The sequence below is a fragment of the Pseudorca crassidens genome, chromosome 2, assembly GCF_039906515.1.
Source record: "Pseudorca crassidens isolate mPseCra1 chromosome 2, mPseCra1.hap1, whole genome shotgun sequence".
In the NCBI taxonomy this organism is placed as follows: domain Eukaryota; kingdom Metazoa; phylum Chordata; class Mammalia; order Artiodactyla; family Delphinidae; genus Pseudorca; species Pseudorca crassidens.
Genome location: NC_090297.1, coordinates 110,611,327 through 110,632,773, shown reverse-complemented (window position 1 = coordinate 110,632,773; position 21,447 = coordinate 110,611,327). Strand labels below are relative to the sequence as shown.

At 48.8% G+C, this 21,447-nt stretch overlaps 2 protein-coding genes across 5 annotated transcripts; both read left to right on the top strand.

The window, feature by feature from the left end:
* Window positions 1-560: 560 nt before the first annotated feature.
* Window positions 561-2,816, top strand: S100A14 (S100 calcium binding protein A14). Its single transcript, XM_067727842.1, has 4 exons — window positions 561-712; window positions 1,107-1,205; window positions 1,646-1,792; window positions 2,016-2,816. Exons 2-4 carry the CDS (start codon window positions 1,176-1,178, stop codon window positions 2,151-2,153), a joined length of 315 nt encoding a protein of 104 aa, XP_067583943.1. The 5' UTR covers window positions 561-712; window positions 1,107-1,175; the 3' UTR covers window positions 2,154-2,816.
* A 995-nt stretch (window positions 2,817-3,811) lies between these two features.
* Window positions 3,812-9,891, top strand: S100A16 (S100 calcium binding protein A16). Of its 4 annotated transcripts, none has more exons than XM_067727832.1 (3): window positions 3,812-4,003; window positions 8,668-8,845; window positions 9,149-9,387. In XM_067727832.1, exons 2-3 carry the CDS (start codon window positions 8,693-8,695, stop codon window positions 9,251-9,253), a joined length of 258 nt encoding a protein of 85 aa, XP_067583933.1. In that variant the 5' UTR covers window positions 3,812-4,003; window positions 8,668-8,692; the 3' UTR covers window positions 9,254-9,387. The 4 variants fall into 4 exon arrangements, with proteins under 4 accessions (XP_067583933.1, XP_067583932.1, XP_067583930.1 ...); XM_067727831.1 differs by having other exon boundaries at window positions 3,827-4,007; window positions 9,160-9,891; XM_067727829.1 differs by having other exon boundaries at window positions 3,832-4,003; window positions 9,160-9,891.
* Window positions 9,892-21,447: the final 11,556 nt, after the last annotated feature.

Sequence of the window (21,447 nt, the reverse complement as noted above, 5' to 3'; positions counted from 1 at the left end):
CCCATCTGGGCCTCCCATACGTGCATGCTGGCTGCGGGGAGCTGAAAGGACATCAGGACAACACTCAGTCTGCCCCCTTCACCAGGCTACCCTTCTCTGGCTCCTTCCTCCAGACCCAAATTTCTGCCATTAGGACTCGGCAAGGCTGGGCAGGCTTGAGTGTCACTATCTAAATCGGTCTTGAGGGGAGGAATGTGTGTGTGTGACACATTAAAGTACTTCAACCCACGTGTCCCTCATTCCTTCAAGGCCACAGAACCCGCCTTGACCAGCCTCTGCTTCTCCTTCTTTCCTGGTGACTGACTCAGAGCCCCCTCAGAACCCTTTCCTGTCCTACATTTCCTCCAGGCCTTTCCTCCCAGGCTCCACGCCACAGCGTTTCCAAGTCCTCCCCCACCCCCGCCCCACCCCCCACCCCCAGCTTCCCCTCCCTATCTTCCCTGGACTCTGCCTGCTGGTCTGGGGCCAGGGGCATCCCAGACCCAGCTCTCCATGGTTCCCTCCTCGTGGCCCGGGTGCGGGGCGGGCTCTCGGAGCTGCGGCCAATGGAGGTGGGGCCCCTGCTGGGCTGGCTCACAGCCCAGGCGGCTGCAGGAGCAGGGCTGGCTTCGGGATGAGGCCCAGCCCCCTGCCTCCCCTCCCTTCCCCCAGGTATAAGAGCTGAGCTCAGGTGCACTGGCTCTTCCAGTCCTGTCTCAGCGGCTGCCAGCAGGTAAGGAGTCCCAGGGCTTTTCACCCAAAATGGGCTGTCCCCGGTCCAGAGGGCATGCTTAACCTATCCTACCCTAGTCTGCCAGGGGAGGGTCTGGGGGACCAGGCCCTGGAGGCTGGTGTGTATGTGTGTGTGTGTGTATGGAACAGGGGTGGGGGGTTGGAAGGGATGGGAGGAAGGAGGCTAAGGTGAGGCTCAAGGGATTCCCTCTAAATAGGTTGGCTTGGGGGCTGTGACCTTAGCTCCGGGAGCCTGGGCAGGGACGGGGCTTGTGTGGAGTTGGCTCTGACCCCCTGGGTGAGGCACAGAATATCTGGGGTGCAGCCAAAGGGGATAGTTGAGAAAGAAATGCTGAGTTCTGTCCTTAGCTCAGCCTCCCCCCTCCTCTGAGCAGATCATGAGACATCAGCTCCTCTGGGGCCGGCTGTAGGACGACAACACTCTCACCAAAGGACCAAGCACCATGGGACAGTGTGGGTCAGCCAACGTGCAGGTGGGCCCATTCATTCCTGGCCTTTCTGTTCCCACTCTCCCCTCCTTCACCCTGAGCGTCTGTGTCCCTCACTGACTTCTGCCCCCTCACCTTGGCCTTGCTCTGCACTCCAGACCCTGCCTGTGAGACCTGAACCCTCTCTGGTGCCTACATAGGGTGATGTAGATGAGCCCTCCCTGGAAGAGGATGCCTGGGTCTCATGCTGGGACCTGCCCTGCCTGGAGGCTGGGGGGAGGTGGGGAGGAAGCCTTGCCCAACACATGGCTCAGGGCAGAGGACAGTGGGGGCAAAGGGGCTGGATGCTGGGCTTTGGAGCGGGCGAGGGCCCACGTTCCTGCCAGCTGTCTTCTGCCCTGTTGGCTCGGCCGGGCTCCTGGGGAAACAGGGTGTCATAGGATGGGTGGGACCTCTGCAACATGGGCCATGTCCCTTGCCCTCAGGGTGCCCAGGAATTCAGTGACGTGGAGAGGGCCATCGAGACCCTGATCAAGAACTTCCACCAGTATTCGGTGGAGGGTGGGAAGGAGACGCTGACCCCCTCCGAGCTACGGGACCTGGTCACCCAGCAGCTGCCCCACCTCATGCCGGTACTGAGGGAGTGGACCCCGCCCCAGACAGTACCCTGACTTCCCAAGCAAGTACTCCAAGACCCCACCCACACTGCCAAGGCCCCTGGCACTGGCAAACCCCAGCCCTTCCCCTTGTCAGCGCCAGGTAGGCTCAGGACCTGCTTTCTGCCCCTGGGTAGGGCGGAGTGGGAAGATTGGAAAGTGCTGCCTGGCTGAGCTGTGGTGTCTTCCCTCCTTTCAGAACAACTGTGGGCTGGAAGAGAAAATTGCCAACTTGGGCAGCTGTAAAGACTCTAAACTGGAGTTCGGGACTTTCTGGGAGCTGATTGGAGAAGCAGCCAAGAGTGTGAAGCTGGAGAGCCCTGTCCGGGGGAGTTGAAAACCTTCCCCTGGAATTCGGCGGCGGGGGGATATTGGGGAAAGGGGGCCTCCAGAGCCTGGGGGGCCTGGAAATAAAACTCCTCTCTCCACCACCCCCGCACTATTCCCCAGCCCCACCTGTCTCACCTCTGCAACGTTCAGGTTCATTATGGCCCTTCCTGGGACCTCTGTACTTCATCCCTGGGAGCTCTGTGGGGCTAATGGGTCCAGGGGTCCCCACCTGGGGGAGGCTCAGGGGGTGGCTGGGGCCAGGGATGTATTGGAGGGCTGCTGGAGGGTTGAGGATGCTGTAAGGGCCAAGTCATTTAGTAGTGGTAGAAGGGCAGAGAGGAGCTGAGCTATGGGAACTGATTTGAAGGGGGTGGAAGGAGGAATGGATATTCGGTACTAAAAAGGGCCTCTACGAACCTACCCCTCCTAATCTCTTCCCCAACCCCAACCGTCTGTCCAGTGCTGTCCCTCCCTGCCCCCAGCTCTGCCCCAGCCTCCTCTCAGGACCCTGTCTCCCTGGCTTAGGGCAGGGGAAGAGACAGAGCAGGTTGGGGGAGAGGCTGAGGAGGGTGAGTTTTGGGAGTGAGAGGACCAGCTGGGTGCTTGGGCATTTACAGAATGATGGTTGTTTTGTATCATTTGATTAATAAAGAAGATGGAAAAAATGAAAGACGTTGTCTTGACTGAACTCCATCCCCACCCCAAGTGTCCGTGGGTGAGGAGGTGTTGGGGTGAATGGCAGAGTCATTGGGTGGCACGGTACCTGTGGGACTGCAGTGGTCGGCAGTGGAGGCAAATAGGGGCCTCACTTTCCCCCGTGGATTTGGGTTGAGGATGGCAAAAGGCCTAAAAGGTGGGAGACCTGGTTCTCTCTGAGGGACAGGCTGTACTTTGCCAGTGACCTGGCCCTCTGACGGGAGAGGAGGGCGTGTGTGCACATGTGGGGAGAAGAATATGAACCCAGGTGAGCCTGGCTGACTGGTAGCAGGGGAAATGTGAGGCCGAGAAACAGGCTGACCAACCTGGGTTTGAATCCCAGCTCTGCCACGTACTATCTTTGGAACTTGGGGCGTATTCTCAGAGTATCAGTTTCCTCATCTGTAAAATGGGGATGGGACACAAGATGTAAAGTACTTAGCAGAGAGCCTGACACAGAGTGAGAGGCCAGTGAGCAGAAGTCACTGGAGTGGGGGTGATGGGTCACTTCTGGCGTCAGCTGTTGCCTCTGGGACATCAAACTGGCCAATTTCCTTGGGTATCTTGGAGAAGGGGTGGAGGGGTGTTTCCAGAGGAATCCTCTGCTGCACACAGAGGTCCTAGGGACGGGTGCACTGGAGGTGGAAGGCAAGGAACCACACTCTGGGCCCTTTTAACTGTAGCCCACGGAAATCCCAACAGCAAGGAGATTTAAGCGGCCAGCCAGGCTGGCCTGGAATACTAACTGAACTTGTCTGTTAGGGGTCCCTGAAACGGGGCTCCCAGTGACCCAGGTGAGAAGGGCAGGTGACAGTCTTTCCCTTCCTTTCTCAAAGTTGTAAATTCTGTTCAGGCCCTGCAGGGTTAGGAGGGTGGGGTTGGGGGAGCGCCAGCTTGCACCACTCCCTCTGGGGTGGGGGCAGAAGGGTGTTAAAAAAGGTGTGTATCCCTTTAACATGGGCCCAACCCCAGGGCCAAGTCAAGAGGGAGCTCAGACCTTACCTCCCCACTGAGCCAGCTGCGCCAGGCAGGGCCGGGAGGGAGTGGGACAGATTCTGGGAGTGCAGCGGGGAGGAGTCCTGGCTGGCTGAGCTCGTAGCTACTTGGCAGTGCCAGAGCCCAGGTCCCAGAGCCCCGCAGGAGAGGAGGTGGACCAAGAAGGTAGGTGAGCACCCCAGGCCCGTCCTGGGAGGTCTGGGGCTGCCGGAGGGGCCCTGCAGGCTTGGGAGGCCCGGACAAGGGGCAGTGAAGGGGGCCTGAGGAGGGGGGCCTGCAGAGACTGAGCAGGAAGGTTTCGTCAATTGTTAACTTTCCCAAAAGGCCAGTACGGGAATGGGGCGTTCCGGTGGGCTTGGGGGTTGGAGAGGCCTTCAGATGAGTGGATGGGGTGGAAAGACCCCCCTCCCCAGCCCAGCAGCTGACCGGGTTCCTCTCCCAGGGCTGGGCCACCGGGCAGAGTGTTCAGAAGCTTTGCTCTCAGCTGCTCCGATTTTCCCCAACAGAAAAAGGGCAGATGTGTTTGGTGGAGGTTGGGGAGTAGCCAGACCCTGGACACAGGCCTCGCTGGGCGCTGTGTCTGGGAGAGGTGATGGGGTCCGGGAGAAGCCAGGGAGGGCCCAGGGAGCCTGAGAGCAGCCCGAGGAGGGGAGGCAGGGGCCTGGGTTGCTTCTCTCGACTCAGGCAGGTGCCGGACACTGGCCCCAAGTGCTCTGGGAGCTGTTTCTTGGGAGGGGCGATGGGGCCCAGGAGGAACCTGGGTGAGGCCCCCCTGGAGCCTGAACTCCAGGAGAGGGGCCCAGAAACTGGGCAGCTTCTCCTCTACCTCAAGACCCAGGCAGGTTCTGACTTGACTTGCTTTGCTTGGTGGAGTCCCCTGCCCTGTAGAGCATTTGCCCTGCCTGGCCCAGGTCGGAGGGAATGAGGGCTGGTGTGCTTGGAGACCCACGACAGAGCCCTGGAGTGCCGGGGAGCAGGAGCTCAGACTTTCCCCGTCGACTAGAAAAGAGCTCTCTGGGTGTTGGTGAGGCCAGGGGCAGAGGGGGTGTGTGTGTGTGTTTGTGTGTGTGTGTGTGTGTGTGTGTGTGTCCACACCAAACTCCTCCAACTTCACTTGTGTGGAAAGAAATTTCTGTGTGTGTGTGTGTGTGTGTGTGTCCACACCAAACTCCTCCAACTTCACTTGTGTGGAAAGAAATTTCTGAGGAACAGTCTTCTTCCTCCAGCTACGTAATTCTGAAAGCAGAAGAGTTTGGAAGGTCGATGGGTCACCCAAGCAGAGGGGATCAGAAATGGCAGAATTCCTTGCTCATTGTGATTGTGTACATTTGTGTGGATTAGATGCAGTGAGTTCTGTGAGGGTGGGGCTGGGGGGTAGGCAGGGACACTTGTGTGAGATAGTAGCCTCTGGAACTGGGAAAAGAGCAGGAGAAGAGGGAACAGAGAACGGAGCTGGAGAGGCTGGAGAGGTTAATTTGAAACAACCTTGCAAATTGAGTAAAGCATTACCAGCCCAGTGTAGATTGCAGCCTTCCCTGTGTATTGCAGGCAGCTGGGGCAAATGAGTGAATTAAGTAGGAAATGAAGGAGAGAGTAAGCAAGTGAATGGTGGATAAATGAGTGAACAAATTCAAGGTAGATGAAAGGAATGCAGAGAATGCCAAATTGAGGCTTGAGAGTGGCCTAGGCTCTAGAGGAGAGGTGACTAGGAGGGATAGGAGTCCAGGGACATATCCCAACACTTGGGAACAATTTAAGACTCAAGAAGTGTGTGTGGAGGTGGAAAGAGGAGGTGAGTTTTAGAGGGTGTGGTGGATGTTCAGGGCTCCACACGGAAAGGGACTGGGGAGTTGAAGAGATGGAGGGTGAAGAGGAGGCACTTGGAGGGGTGGGGCCCAGCACCTGGGGGTGGGAGGGTGAGGCTGGAGTGGCTGAGACCCAGAAGCATGGTGTCAGGGCAATTTGGGCTTTTGGAGAAGTCAGCAAGCTGGGCTGAGGTGGGCAGGGTGGGGGCCCCTTGGTTGCTCAGTGATGAATCAGCCAAGGTGGAGACAGTGGACATTGCAGGAGGGTTGGGGGCCCAGGTGAGAGGGTCCTTTGGAGGATGAGTCCCTCCATTCTCACTGTTTTGGAAGGCTCCAGTGTACTGTCCACCTCCCCCCTCCCCCTCAGGCCAGGATCAACCTGTGGCAAAGTCAATGCAGGAGTTACCTCCTGCCCCGCCCTTCCCAGGGAGGGGCTGAAGGGATGGCCCACCACCTCCCCTCCCTGCAACCACATGCCTGGGGACCCTCTGGCCTGGTTTGGTGGGAGGACTGGGCAGGCAGGAGGGGCAGGTGACCTTGGCATGGGTGTGGTGGCAGAGCCTGTCTCCTGACCCCCAGGGAAGGGAGGGAGAAAGAGGGTAATGACACCTGACTCTTCTTTTCCTTCAGAAGAAGCTTCAGAAAAGCATTTGTCCAAATTGTTAACTCCAGCATTGTCCAACTGACCAGAAGAAGGTGGGGTGGGGACTATTGGGAGGGCTGGGAGCTGAAGCGCAGCTCTCTGGGGTGACTGTGTACCTGACAGCAGGTGCTGAGATGTCTCCTGGGAGCTCACCTGTGTCTTGCCAGGTAGAGGCTGAGGCATGGTATCAAGGAAGGGCAGGACTGGGCTCCAAGATGGCAGGTGGTGGGAGGGGAGTGCTCGGCCAGTGGCGAGAGGGACAGAGACACACTGCCCCCCAAACCCATTTCTTATCCTTTCCTCTCCCTGACTATTTCCCACAGGATTCCTCACTTGGGGAACAAGGTCTGGGATGGTGAAAGTGGGGGATTCTCTGATCTTTCTCCCCACTCCCAAGGCTGGTTGGGAGTAGGGCATGACACAGTCCTTGCTGACATGGGTGCAGCTTTCGGAATCCCCAGGAATACTGGTCGTAGGCCTGGGCAACTGCCCACCCAAGGGCAGCAGGGCAGACAGTTCATGGATTGAAACATTTTTGTCCTCATTTGTGAATGTTAGAGCATTTGTATGAAAGTCTTACAAAGGTATAAACATTGAACCACACAATTACACACAATAAATAAAGAGTACTGGAAAAAAAAAATGGTTTCCTACAGTCCTGGTTCCATACTTCATTCTTTCGGCCACAGACCAGAGCGGTCAGGTGGACGAGGCAGGGGAGAGAAGGGTAGGATTCCTGGTTAGAGTTGCCCTAAACTGACCCCTCTCCCTCTCAACTCTCCTTCCTTCCTCCATCCTGGCTTAGTCCTTCTGGGTCTCACCCTTCCTCCAGAAGAAGTTTAGTGAAAGAAAAATCTTCGAAGAGTGGTCAGGGGCCTTGGATACCTGGTATCAGGGCTGGCAGGAGGTGGAATATTTATAGAGCATCTACCTTGAGCAAAGCATTGGGCCAGGCCACGTGGGCGAGAGGAGATGCAGAGATTAAAAGCAGGGAGGTTGTATATCCAGGATTTTTGGGACTCACTTGGTCCCAAAGTCTCCCAGTCCTAACACAATGGCTGCATATAAGAAACACTATCCTTGCTTCAAGGAAGTTCTGGTGTCTGGGGAGAGATGATCCAGGAAGAGACTGCAGTCACAGCAGCTAGTGGGCCCAGCCAAGGCTGGCTGAGAGTCTGTGGGAGTCAGGGGAGGAGGACCAGAGGGCAGGGCAGTCTTCCCTGGAGGTGCGGTTTGGGCAGGCTTCAGCTAGGTGGAGAGGGCAGGGCAATGGGCACAGGAGGAGGGATGGATGGCCAAGAGGAGGATTAGAAAGCAGGTGGCAGGGGCAGGGGCTGCGGTGGGGCTCGGAGAAGCAGACTTCCCTTCCATTATCGAACCATGGGATGCCCTGGTGGCGGTGTCCACCTTCCCTTGCCAAGACCCAGTGGGCAAGGCAGCTGCAACTCATTCCTGGGCTTGGGGGCGGGAAGGGAGGCTTATTTGCCAGGGTTCACTTGGGGGGGCTCTGGGCATGGGCGGCGACTCACAGATCACAGATCCGCCTGTTGCCCTCATATCCTGTTATTCAGTAGGCTGTATCCGCTTGCAGTGTGAGTGCCTTTTGTCCTGGAGCGAGGGGCTGTTGTGTGTAGCCTCTGGCTGGCTGTGGAGGTTCCATCTCCAGCTGTCTCCAGCTGGGGCTGAACCTCCGGGCTCCTCCTTAGGTAATGGGGTGGGGAGGGGCCCTTGTATCCTGCTGTATATTTCGGGGTGGGTATGAGGGAGGTTAGGCTAGCCGGGGCTGGCTGGGGGCCTGCACAAAGCCTCACTTGATGGATCGGGACATCGTCCTTTATCAGAGAAGGGCAGCCATGGCCTGAGACCCGCGACGCACTGTCCTGGAGCCTGGCGGAAAGGACTGAGGAGAGCCTAGGTCCTCGCATCCTGCTTTGTTGCCTGGGGCAGGGGTCTCGGCCAGCCCTGGGGGTGGGGGACGTGGCCCATCCTAGCAGTTTCTAGCTGTGCTTGTCCCCGGGCCAGGGCCTCTGGGTGGGCCAGGTATGGAGAAGGCGGAAGGATGGGCACTGGCTCTCATCCTCTTCCCAGGAGCCTCTTGTTCTCTCTGGGGCTCTGACAAGCTCAGTGCCTGGGGCTGGGGAAGCGCCTGGAAAACCTGTTGAGGCTGTTGAGCTGGAGAGCACCTGGATGAGAGGAGACACATAGTTCTCATTCCAGGCCCACCCTGGGTTCCCCTTTCCCTGCTTACTTCCTCCTGAGGACCAGCCAGCCTGGGGGGCCAGAGGCCCGGGGGTGGGCCCAGCAGGTGGACAGGGGCAGAGAGGCGAAGGAGCAGGTGTGGCCTGTGGCGTCTCCTCACCTCCCCTCATCCTGGCACCCAGGCCCTGTGAGGTGTGAGGCGGTGAGATGGCGGACTCCTACACGGAGCTGGAGAAGGCGGTGGTCGTCCTGGTGGAAAACTTCTACAAATACGTGTCCAAGCACAGCCTGGCCAAGGACAAGATCAGCAAAAGCAGCTTCCGGAAGATGCTTCAGAAGGAGCTCAATCATATGCTGACGGTGAGGTCCCCCCACCCAAGGGCCTGGCCTCTCCGCGCCCCTACCCCACCCAGCTCCTGAAGCTCTTGCCCTCTCTGGGTTTCCTTCCCCACCGCCGCTTCTGTCCTTTCAGAGTTATCCCCCCAAAACCAGGGATCTCCACCCCGCCCAGCCCTCTGTCCTCAGAGTGCCCAGGCCTGAGCCAGTGAGGGCTCTGTTCCCATCTTCCAAGGGCAGCAGCAGCCCAGGCCAGACCCTGGACTCTGCCTAGGGTCCTTGCTGGGGCCTCTGTAGAGCTGCCACCTCAGTATTGCTGACCCTCAGTTCCTCGCCAGGACACCGGGAACCGAAGGGCTGCTGATAAGCTCATCCAGAACCTGGACGCCAACCACGACGGGCGCATCAGCTTCGACGAGTACTGGATCTTGATAGGCGGCATCACTAGTCCCATCGCCAACCTTATCCGCCAGCAGGAGCAGCAGAGCAGCAGCTAGAGGACCCTCCCACCGTCCCCTCCCCCATGCTCTTCCTAGGCTCCCTCCTCTGCCCACCCAGACCCCTGTCCTCTCTTCTTCCTCTAGACCTTCTCCTGACAATTGCTGAACAGGGCAAGGGGGGACGTCAGGGCCCCTTTGTGAGTGTCTCAGTCTGGGGGTGTCTCCTTGAGGGTCTCAGTCCCCGGAGCCAGCAGACCCTGGGGCCCCTCTGTGACAATGCTGTATGGGGACCCAAGAGTTTCCCCACCTGTTATCTACCCTTCTGACCTCTGATGTTCCTGCCTGATTCCGGGTCTCTCCTGACCTTAGAGGTCAGCTTGCTGCTTCAGGTCTCCCTGTTCCTGGCAACACCAGTAGAGACTCCTCTCTCCCCTTTCCCTCAGCCCCTCTGCTGGGTAGAGGAGACTTCCAGGGATTGCCCTCCAGCTGCCTCTGGGTCTGGGAACAGGGTTGAGCCCCCTCCCTCCTGAGCCACTGAAATGGGCAACAAAGGCTGGATTTGGAGTTTGTGTCCCCCTCACCAAGTCCCTTTGTAATGTTCATTAAAACCTTTCCACTCCTTGGAACTTCCTCATGCCTTGGTGATCTTTGCCATGGGCCCCGGTGCAAGGGGGTGGCAAGGGGGAATCTTGCGGAGAGGGCAGAGCAAAAAAGTAGAACTCTGGGATCCCAGCTGGTGCTGTCCGCCCTGGGTCAGCAGCTACTTCCCTCCTCCATGAAGGGCCAAAGGCCACACGTGTCATCACCTCTGGGCCCTCATAGACCAAGCTCAACTCACATTCAACTTCTGGGCACACAGTGTATCCCATTTTGTCCTCACTGAAATTCCATGAGAGAGGCGCTGCAACCTCAGTCTTGAGTCATGAATAGCACAGAGATACTGAATTCTCATGTACAGATTGTTCTAATACACAGAGAAGTTTATGGGATGAGAAAGTGGGTTGCAAAGAAAGAGGGGTGTGGAAGGCCAGAGCTGGGACTTGTGCCTGGTGTAGGGGACAATGACAGCTTCTATGTTTCTCCCCTGCCATGGAAAGACAGCACATGCCCCCAAGAGAAACGGGGCAGGAAATCCAGCCTGTGCGCTCTGGATCAATGGTTTTCAACCCAGGGCAGCTTACCCCTGAGGTTTAAGGTTTTTCTAAAGATGCACAGGCATAGACAGTTTTATTGGAATCCATTACAGATCCTCAACCTTCTAAAAGTGACCTGCCTCAGAATGGGCTTGCAGTCAAGGTAGCACACTAGTCTTCTTTACCATCTCTCCTTCACAGCAACCCTTCTCTAGTTAAAAATGTAAAGAACAGGGACTTCCCTGGTGGCACAGTGGTTAAGAATCCGCCTGCCAATGCAGGGGACCCGGGTTCGAGACCTGGTCTGGGAAGATCCCACATGCCGCGGAGCATCTAAGCCAGTGCACCACAACTACTGGGCCTGCGCTCTAGAGCCTGTGAGCTACAAATACTGAGCCCACATGCCACAACTACTGAAGCCCGCGTGCCTAGAGCCTGTGCTCTGCAGCAAGAGAAGCCACTGCAAGGAGAAGCCCGCGCACTGTAGAGAAGACCCAATATAGCCAAAAAAAGAGTAAAGAACACACTTTGCCTGTCCTGGGGAGTCACAATGCTACCTTGACTGAATGGTGAAGAACTCATTCACATTATATATATATAATTGTGATAAAATACACACATCAATTTACTCTCTTCATAAATTTTAAGTGCACATTGCAGTATTGTTAGCTATATGCACATTGTTGTACAGCCGGTCTCTAGAGCTTTTTCATCTTACAGGACTGAACCTCTATAGTCACTGAACAGCAACTCCCCATTCCCCACCTCTCAGGCCCTGGCAACCACCGTTCTACTTTCTGTTTCTATGAGTTTGATTACTTTAGTTACCTCATATTAAGTGGAATCATGCAGTACTTGCCCTTTTGTGACTGGCTAATTTCACTTAACATAATATCCTCAAGGTTCATCCATGTTGTAGCATATGACAGAATTTCCTTTTTTTGGAAGGCTGAATAATATTCCGTTGTATGTATATACAACATTTTCTTTATCCTTTCATCTGTCAATGGGCATTTAGGTTGCTTCTAGATCTTGGCTAATGTGAATAAAGCTGTAATGAACAGGGGAGTGATAGTATCTCTTCAAGATCCTATTTTTAATATTTTTCTTTTCTTTTTTTAAAGAATTTTTTGGCCGCACAGCATGGCATGTGGGATCTTAATTCCCCGACCAGGGATCGAACTCATGTACCCTGCAGTGGAAGCACGGAGTCTTAACCACTGGACAGCCAGGGAAGTCCCCTCAATTATTTTCGATGTATACCCAGAAGCGGGATTGCTGGGTTATATGGCAGTTCTATTTAAAAAATTTTGAGGAAACTCCATACTATTCCATAGTGGACGCACCATTTTACATTCCCACCAACAGTGCACAAGGTTTCCAATTTCTCCACATTCTCACCAATACTTGTTATTTTCTGTTTTAATTTTTTTTGATAGTGACCATCCTAATGAAAATGAGGTGATACCTTGTGTCTTTTTCTTTTTAATTTGCATTTCACTGATAATTAGTGATGTTGAGCCTCTTTTCATATGCTTCTTGACCATTTGTGTAATCTACTTTGGAGAAATGTCTATTCAAATCCTTTGCTCATTTTTAAGTGGGTTATTTTTTGTTTTATTTTGTTGAGTTGTAGTTCTTTATATATCCTGGATATTAATTAACCTGTTATCTGACATATGGCTTGCAAATATTTTCCCCCATTCTGTAAGTTATCTTTTTACTTTGTTGATTATTTCCTTTGTTCCCCAGAAGTTTTTAAGTTTAATGTAGTCCTATTTGTCTATTTTTGCTTTTGTTATCTTTTTTTGGTGTCATATTCAAGGAATCTTTGCTTGTTACAATGTCATGAGGATTTTCCTTGATGTTTTCTTCTAGGAGTTTTATAGTTTCAGGTCTTAATTTTAGGTTTCCATTTTGAGTTAATTTTTGTATATGGTATAAGGTAAGGGTCCAAATTCATTCTTTTGTATATGAATATACAGTTTTCCTAACACCATTTGTTGAAGAGACTATCCTTTCCCCATTGTGTGTTCTTGATATCCTTGTTGAAAATCATTCAAAACCATTCTGGTCCATTGGTCTGTATGTCTATCTTTTTAATTAATTAATTAATTAATTGATTTTGGTTGCACTGGGTCTTATTTGTGGCACGCAGGATTTTCATTGTGGCATGCGGGATATTTAGTTGTGGCATGTGGGATCTTTTAGTTGTGGCATGCGGGCCTCTTAGTTGCAGCATGCGAACTCTTAGTTGTGGCATGCATGTGGGATCTAGTTCCCTGACCAGGGATCGAAACTGGGCCCCCTGCATTGATAGCACAGTGTCTTACCCACTGGACCACCAGTGAAGTCCCTGTATGTCTGTCTGTCTTTTTGCCAGTTCCATACTGTTTTGATTACTGTAGCTTCATAATATGTTTTGAAATCAGGAAGTGTGACACTTGCAGCTTTACTCTTCTCTCTCAAGATTGTTTTGGCTATTTGGGGTCCTTTGAGGTTCCATATGACTTTTAGGATAGTTTTGTCTATTTCTAAAAAAAATGCCACTGGGATTTTGATAGGGATTGTATTTAATCTGTAGGTCACTTTGGATAGTATGGCTATTTAATGATATTAAGTCTTCCAATACATGAACATGGGATGTCTTTCCCTCTGTTTGTGCCTTCTTCAATTTCTTTCAGCAATGGTTTGTCATTTTCAGTGTACAAGTCTTTTGCCAAGAACTTGATGTGAAGCCTAAGGTGTGGGGATGGCATGAGAGATCCCGGAGGCAACTCAGAATAGAGCTCCCTTCACTGCCCCTGGTTTGTGTCTGGAAATAAACACTTCACTGGTCAAGACTTTAGAGCAGCTGGCAGGAAATGAGCTGGTGTGTGACCCCAGTTACAGGCCTGTTTCTAGAGGGGTCTGAGTGTAAGCCTAGAGCACTGGGGAGGATGCTGAGCTTCAGTGGAGGTCAGAGAAACTTAACAACAATCAAGGATTGGGCTCCAGGGCCTGGAGCCAGAGAGGCCCTAAAGGAGCAAAGGCAGCTACTTTGAGGTCAGGCAGCTCATCTGGAGGCCTCTCTGGGGAGTGTTGGGGCCAGAGAAGGGTGGGCCTTCCTCCTTCACCCAGGAGTCCAGGGACCAGATGGGCTGAGCAGGGCCCGAGCAGAGCAGGGGATAGGGGGCCAGAACAGGCTCCTGTGGGGGTCCCACAGTGGAGCTGAGAAGGGTCTCTCTGTCTTGTGTCTCACACTGGCCTGGCCTAGTGTCTAAACTATTGGGACTGAGGTGTAGCCGGGCTTGTCATTCTATGGGATGAGAACCTGGCTTATCTTGCCACATTAGGGTAAGGAAACTAAAGCCACCTGGGTCAGCTTTTGTACTTCCTGTATATTTGGCTTTTCTTTCCATTTCAATTCCAAGTAAAGTTCCCTTTTGGAAAATAAAACAATTCTTTCTGTTTGTTCAATGTTAAAAGTTTTAAAAAACACGTTCTCATCCAAGGCTCATTTGGTCCTCCTTAACCCTGTGAGATAAGAATCATGATCCACATTTTACAGGTGAAGACATGGAGGCTCAGAGAGGGGATGTGACTTAGTCAAAGACACACTGCTGGTGACCAGCAGACCTGCCACTCAGACCCTCTCTTTTACTAACTCTGTGAACTGCCCAAAGGGCAGAAGCTGTTGTCTGTGTCTTGGTCCTGATAACTATGAAGGGTTAAGCCCTTTGCAGGCCCTGTATGGTGGTTGTGGTTGCTTCTGCTGAGGACCCATTCATTCATGTATTCATTCACTCATTCAGAAGGTAGTACTTTGTATGTGCCAGGCACAGTAGATACTGCAATAAAAAGAGGAGGAAAAATATGTTTCCTGATTTTATGGGGCTTTCAGTTTAGAGAAGACAATAAATAAGCACGTGAAAACACAAACAAGTGGATAATTACAAATTGAGGTCAACTGCTAAGGGATCACGTTTACAGTAACTTTTTCTTCTTTTTGGCCACACCACATGGCTTGAGGACTCTTAGTTCCTTGACCACAGATTGAACCCAGGCCACGGCACTGAAAGTGCTGAGTCCTAACCACTGGACCACCAGGGAATTCCCTATGGTAATTTTAAACAAAGAAACTTGAATTTTAGTCTGGGAGTGGGGAATGTCATTATGGAAGTGACTCTTGAGTTGAAATGTGAAAGATGAGCAGAAGTTATCCAGGCAAAGGGAGGAGGCAGGGTGAGAGTGAAGTTGAGCAGAGGAAGTGCTACCTAGATAGAAGGACCATTATATGCAAAGGCTCTGTGGCAGGAAGGGGGCATGATGAGTTACCCAGGGAAAGTTAAGTGTGGCTAAAACCCAAGAACAAGGTGGAGAGAGATACAAGGTGAGGCTGGAGGCGTGGGCAAGACCCTGAGGGACATGTTAAGGATTGGTAGCTGCTGAATGGTTTTTTCAGCAATGTGAGTGTGTGTGTGTTTGTGTGCGCTTGGGTGTGCGACATGATCAGAGTTGCACTTTGAAAAATTTCACTTAAAATTCCATTTTGCAATAATGGAAAAGATTAAGAGAGGGGGTAGAGTTGGGACAGGGAGACCAGTGGAGAGGTAATTTAACAAATAATAGCAAATAATTGCTCATTGTTACTGAGTACTTACTCTATAACAGGCATTGTTCTATTTCACAGATATTAACTCCCTAATCCCCACAACCCAATGAAGGAAGTACTTTTGTTATCTCCATTTTACAGGTGAGGAAACTGAGGCACAGAGAAGTTACATAACTTGCCAGAGATCATAGAACTGACAAGTGGTGGAACCCAGGCAGTCTGATTTGGGAGCTGCTGTTCTTAACTACGATTATCTCCTGAACTCGGGTGGAGAGAGCGCAGGTTCATTCATCCAGTCAACACGTGCTTATTTAGTGCTCACTACATGCCAGGCACTATTCTATCTCTATGGAGCTTGGAGTCTAGTTAGGTGGAGATACGTGAGCAGCAAACAAACAAAGAAGTCATATGATGTGTAAAGAAAAATAAAGCAGAGATGAAGAACAGTGAGTTCTGGGGAGTGGTGTGGTGGGGAAATGTGAGAAGTGGATGCGTTCGTGAGAGATTTAGGGGGTAAAATAGTCAGGCCTTGATGGGCTGGACATGATGGATCAGGGAGCGGCAGGTGTGCATGTGACTCCCATGTTTCTGGCTTGTGAAACCAAATACGTGGTGGTGCCATTTATTGCCACAGGGAAAACTGGAGGAGGCCCAGATTTGGGGCAGTAGGTGTGTGGATATTGCAATTTTAGTTTTAGACATCTTCTTGTGATAGTCACATGGTAATGTCAAAGAAGTAGTTGGATATACACATCCAGAGTTCAGAGAGGAGGGCTGGATTGGCAGTTTGGGAGGCAGAAACATAGATGGAAACCTAAGCATTGGGCATGGATGAGCATGCCAAGGGATAGAGCATGGAGTGAGAAGAGAAGAGGTTGTGTCTAAAAAGCATCTACAATTCTGACACCAATTCCAATTCAATGTGTGAGATTTTTCCCCACGCCACCAAGCAATTCTCTGACACCAGCTGGGTCTCTTATAATTCAGCTCAATTCTGAAATTATCTACCTGGAGATAGTATCAGAACTACAGGTTAAGGGCTCAGTCCTGCAAAACGTCCCCCCGAATCCCCCCACGCCATTTCAGATACCAATTGAACTTCTGCCTATAAATCAGAGGTTCCCACTATCTCCTCTTTGGGTGCTAGAGAAGAACTCTCTTCCCCAGATAGTCACATGGCCTCTCCGTCATCTGCTTCAGGTCTTTGATCAAATGTCTCTCTCTCAGTGGAAACTTCCTTGACCACTTTATTTAAAATTGAACCTCTTGAGACTTCCCTGGTGGTCCAGTGGTTAAGACCACACGCTCCCAATGCAGGGGACCTGGGTTCGATCCCTGGTCAGGGAACTAGATGCCGCATGCTGCAACTAAGAGCCTGTGTGCCGCAACACAGATCCTGCGTACCGCAGCTAAGACCTGGTGCAGCCAAATAAATAAATTAAAAAAATAAATATTAAAAAAAAAATTGAACCTCTCCACAGGCTGTTATACCCTATTCCTACTTCCTGCTTTATTTTTCCTCATGGCACTTGTGACCTCTAAAATACTATGTGTTTTACTTATTGTTTTTTTTTATTTTAATTTTTTTAAATTTTTATTATTAAAAAAATTTTATTTTATTTTATTTATTTTTGGCTGTGCTTTGGTCTTTGTTGCTGTGCACGGGCTTTCTTTTGTTGTGGAGCACGGGCTCTAGGTGTGTGGGCTTCAGTAGTTGTGGCATGCAGGCTCAGTAGTTGTGGCTCATGGGCTCTAGAGCACAGGCTCAGTAGTTGTGGCACACAGGCTTAGTCATTCTGCGGCAGGTGGGATCTTCCCAGACCAGGGCTCGAACCCGTGTCCCCTGCATTGGCAGGCGGATTCTTAACCACTGCACCACCAGGTAAGTCCCTACTTATTGTTTATTGCAAGCACCACGAGGGAAGATTTCATTGTCTCTCTTGTTCACTGTAGCATCCCACAGTGCCTAGCACATAGTAAGTGTAAATTCATATAACATTGTTCAAAATAGAGTAATGCCTGTCAAGGGCCACTATCAAGTCTCTTTCAGACACCCAAGGACTGGAAAACTTCTGAAGACAAAAAGTTACAGATTCTCAGAGAAAACACACCCCGTAGAAACACATCCAATTTCGATACAACTCTGGACCAAAATAGATATGAACCCACCCCCTCTTTCCTGCACCTTGCCCTTTGAAGCCCAGTGAAAGACTCAAACCCTCAGCCTTTGGGGCTAATGCCACTCTATGCGTCTGGCCTCTTTCCTCCCTCAGAAAGTGAATAACCTTCTCTTTTTCCCTTGTTAATACTTCTGTGAATTCTTTCACAACCCGTGTTGGCTCACCTAACAGTAAGTACTCAATATTTGTTGAATAAATGAACTTCCACATGGATGTCTCACAGTATATGAAACTGACCAAGTCCAAAAACAAACTCCTGGTTTTCCCTCCAAATCCACATCCTCAACCCCACCTTCCCATATTAACGGCGCTACAATCTGCTCAGCCGTACAAGTCAAATCCAGAAGTTTTCTTGGGGTCTTCCTTACCTCTCACTCCCCATACCTAACTGATCAGCAAGTCCTATTGGTTCTACCTCAAAAATAAACCTCAAATCTTTTCACTTCTTTTCCCCTCTAATGCCCTTCCCATCATTTCAAAACCATCACCATCTCCCCCCACTGCAAGGGCCAATCTTCTCTGCTTCCCACAAGTCCTGCCTTGATCCATTCCTGAAATTACTGCCAAGGTCATCTTTTCTGTTTCTTCTAAAAGAATGCCCATGACCCATATCCATTAGCAGCAGCCACAACAGCAACAAATTAAGCAGCAAAATACAGAGAAGAAAGAAAAAAATTAATCATTATCCCACCACCCAGAAATAAGCATTAACATTTGTTGAATACCATTTGGCTCTCTATCAGTATAGATAGCTAGAGAGACTGATAGATAGACTTACAGAAAAAACAGTGACAAAAATGGGACCACAAGTCCATTCTCTAGTAAGTCTGTGTCTTTATTCCTGTTTCACCCCTAGGTTTTTCATGACATTTTTTTTTTCTTAAATTCCATATATATGTGTTAGCATACGGTATTTGTCTCTCTCTTTCTGATTTACTTCACTCTGTATGACAGACTCTAGGTCTATCCACCTCATTACAAATAGCTCAATTTCGTCTCTTTTTATGGCTGAGCTGAAACTAACATACCATTGTAAAGCAATTATACTTCAATAAAGATGTTAAAAAAAAAAAAATGGGACCACAATACATGTTATTTATAATAAAAAGTACTCTTTAGGTTTTACTTGTAGATAACAAAAGGGAAAATGGAAAATGAACAAATTACTAAATTTTATGAAATAAAATAAATCTCGTGGTGAAAAATAAATTATGTTTCATCATGAGAAATATTAGCTTGTAAAAGAGTCAGAGATAAAAAACAACTCCTCACCACCTACCAGAAGGATGAGGAAAACAGTATATTTACACTTATTCCCATTTCCCCTGCCCCAATCTACCAATTTCTGATAGTTATATTAGTTAATTTTAAAATGTCGACGTATACCGTATTCACATTCTGTTTTGTAAACATGATTTCCAATGCAAGTTTGGTCTTAGTTCTAGTTCTGTGAATTCAGCTCTCACAAACAGACCTTTTAGCCTGGCTTCTTCATTCCGGCATCCTTTATTTGAGTCATTATTTGGTTGGTTGGATTTCAAAGGGCTCTTGGCTTCTGTATTCCCTGAGTTCTTTCAGCTTGAGACTGTTGCTGCTTGGCAGGGCATAAAATTCTCAGGTCATACATTCTTTCTCTCTGTGCCCTGTAGACATGGCTCCTCTGTTTGCTGCCATTGTGAGTTCCATGGGAAAATCTCAGGCTAACTGGATTTTCCTACCTTGTCTGTGGCTGGCTTTCCTTCCATGGATGCTCTCTCTTCTTTTCTTTCTTTTTCTTTTCCTACTATTTTAATGTTGAAATATTTCAAGCATACAGAAGAGTATAGAAAATAGCACATTATCCAGTCATAAGCTTTGTTGAATTTAAGAAATATTTGCTTTAGATCCCTTAAAACAAACAAAATTTACAGATCTAGGTGAAGGCCTCCACATGCAATCCTATATTGCACTGGCCCTCTCCACAGCTGTAGCCACTGTTGGGAGGAGGAAATTTTCCTCTGCCCTTCTAGGTTCTTCTGGCTGGTCTAAGAATTAAATTGACATGAGACAGATTAACAGGAGAAAATCAAACAGAAGGTTAATGAGATGTATACATGGGCGAGACCTAGGAAAACTAAGTAACTCACCAAAATGGTCAAAACCCTCACCTTAAATACCATCTTCAGCTAAAGACAAAAGGAATTTGGGGGTAGTTGTTTGGAGCTTCAAAGGAGAGGAAGACAATTCAGTAAGAGAGAGAGAAGCAAATATTTTGTAAATAAATATTTGCTGGGCCATGCAGAGACAATCGGACACTAGTGGACTCTGATCTCTCCCTACCACACCTAGCCTATATTCTTTGCAGGTAGCTCTGGTGATAGCTTTATTCTGGCTTTTATCCAAATTCTTTAGGCAGCAAAGGGGACATTAATAGAAAGACTTCCTGAGTCTTATGTTTCTTAAAATTAAATTAATCTTCAAGCCAAAGAGACACATTTTGGGGTGGCAAATTTTGCTCCTGAATTATGAGTTTATAGTTTTTTACCGCTATCCTGAATTATGCGTTTATGATTCCCTTGATTAAAAAAATAATTTTGATCACATGTGTACATATTCCTAAGCAATATGTTATTTAGTACTGCATGTTTTTGCACTTTACATAAATAGTACCATAATGCATGGATTCTTCTGCAACTTCCTCTCTTGTTTTATCCATATTGATGAAGTTCATTCATTTACATTACTGTGTCATATTTCATTGTTTAAATATGCTCTAGGGCTTCCCTGGTGGCGCAGTGGTTGAGAGTCTGCCTGCCGATGCAGGGGACATGGGTTTGTGCCCCCGGTCCGGGAAGATCCCACATGCCGCAGAGCGTCTGGACCCGTGAGCCATGGCTGCTGAGTCTGCACATGCGGAGCCTGTGCTCCGCAATGGGAGAGGCCACAACAGTGAGAGGCCCGCGTATCGCAAAAAAAAAAAAAAGCTCTAATTAATTTCTCTATACTGTTGATGAACAGTAGGGTTGTTTTCATTTTTTTTCTGTTTCTTTTAAAACTATTTTATTATCTATTAATTAAAATTATTATTGTATTATAGTAAGAAAACATAATCTGTGTAATAATGATTCTTTGAAATTTATTGAGACTTCTTTTGTGTCCTAGAGCTTATTCAATATTACATGATCCACATGTGCTAGAAAAAAATGTTTATGTTCTCTTTGTTGGGTGTAGGATTCTCTATATATACCAAATAGTTTGAATTTACCAATAACATTATTCAGCTATTTTATATTTCTGCGATTTTTTTGTCTTCTTGATCAGTTTCTGAGAAGAGTGCATTACAATTTCTAACCATAATTTATTTATTTCTTCCAGAAGTTTTGTTAGCTGTTGCTTTATATATTTTGAGGCTATATTATTGGTGTTTTAATGTTCATGATGTTTGTATTTTCTTGTATTATGTTCCTCTTATCTCATAGTTTTTCATCTTGAATTCTCTTTTATCAAATATCAAAATTACTTCCCTGATATTTCTTATGCTTTATAATTTCCCTGGTGTATTTTCTCCTGTTCTTTTATTTAAAATATTTAAAATTTAAACATTTAATACATTTTTCTTTTAAATGTTTCTCTTGTATGCAACATATTGCTGAAAAAAATTTTAAACCCAACTTGGGAATCTTTGTCTTTTAACAAGTATGTTTATTTTGTTCATCTTTATTACAGATTCCTTTATAGTATTAGGACTTATTCTGACATTTTAATTTTCTGTATACTGTGCCTTTTTTGTCGTTTTTTTCTTTCTTGCTTTCCAACGGATGGAGCCACCTTTCTTCTTATATTTTAAAAGTTATATATTCTATATTTTTACATGTTGTGATTGCTTTAATTTAACTCCAGTTTCCTCCTTAGAATAATTTCTAAATGTATCATTCATTTTATATTTCCCTTAATAGCAAAAGTACTTTTTCACACCCGCATATCCTTTTAGTCTTGCCCTTTCCTCTCTCTTCTCTCATCATCTTGACAGTTCTTAAAATTCAGGTTGATTCTTCTTTTGTGTAATTCCCCAACCAAAGGCTAGCTGTCTTGTCCCTCAAGTACTTTTCCTCAAGCCGATAATAAAATTTTGTGCCAAGTCCTTTTTTTGCAAATATAACCTGCAGCAACTGGAGACACTGCTCTCCACCCAACCATTTCATTCTCTCTCTCTCTCTCTCTCCCTTGCCCTTTGGCTTTTAAAAATAATCAGTTTTATTATATTATTTAACCAGTTTTACTCCCCATGTCTCAGGAATCA

What these genes read in the sequence shown, in the direction of transcription:
- S100A14 (XM_067727842.1), top strand. Translation starts at nt 1,176, where the DNA reads ATGGGACAGTGTGGGTCAGCCAACGTGCAG. An exon ending in GTGGGTCAGCCAACGTGCAG is followed by an intron (nt 1,206 to 1,645) that starts GTGGGCCCATTC and finishes CCTTGCCCTCAG; the next exon opens with GGTGCCCAGGAATTCAGTGA. An exon ending in AGCTGCCCCACCTCATGCCG is followed by an intron (nt 1,793 to 2,015) that starts GTACTGAGGGAG and finishes CCCTCCTTTCAG; the next exon opens with AACAACTGTGGGCTGGAAGA.
- S100A16 (XM_067727831.1), top strand. Translation starts at nt 8,693, where the DNA reads ATGGCGGACTCCTACACGGAGCTGGAGAAGGCGGTGGTCGTCCTGGTG. An exon ending in AGCTCAATCATATGCTGACG is followed by an intron (nt 8,846 to 9,159) that starts GTGAGGTCCCCC and finishes GTTCCTCGCCAG; the next exon opens with GACACCGGGAACCGAAGGGC.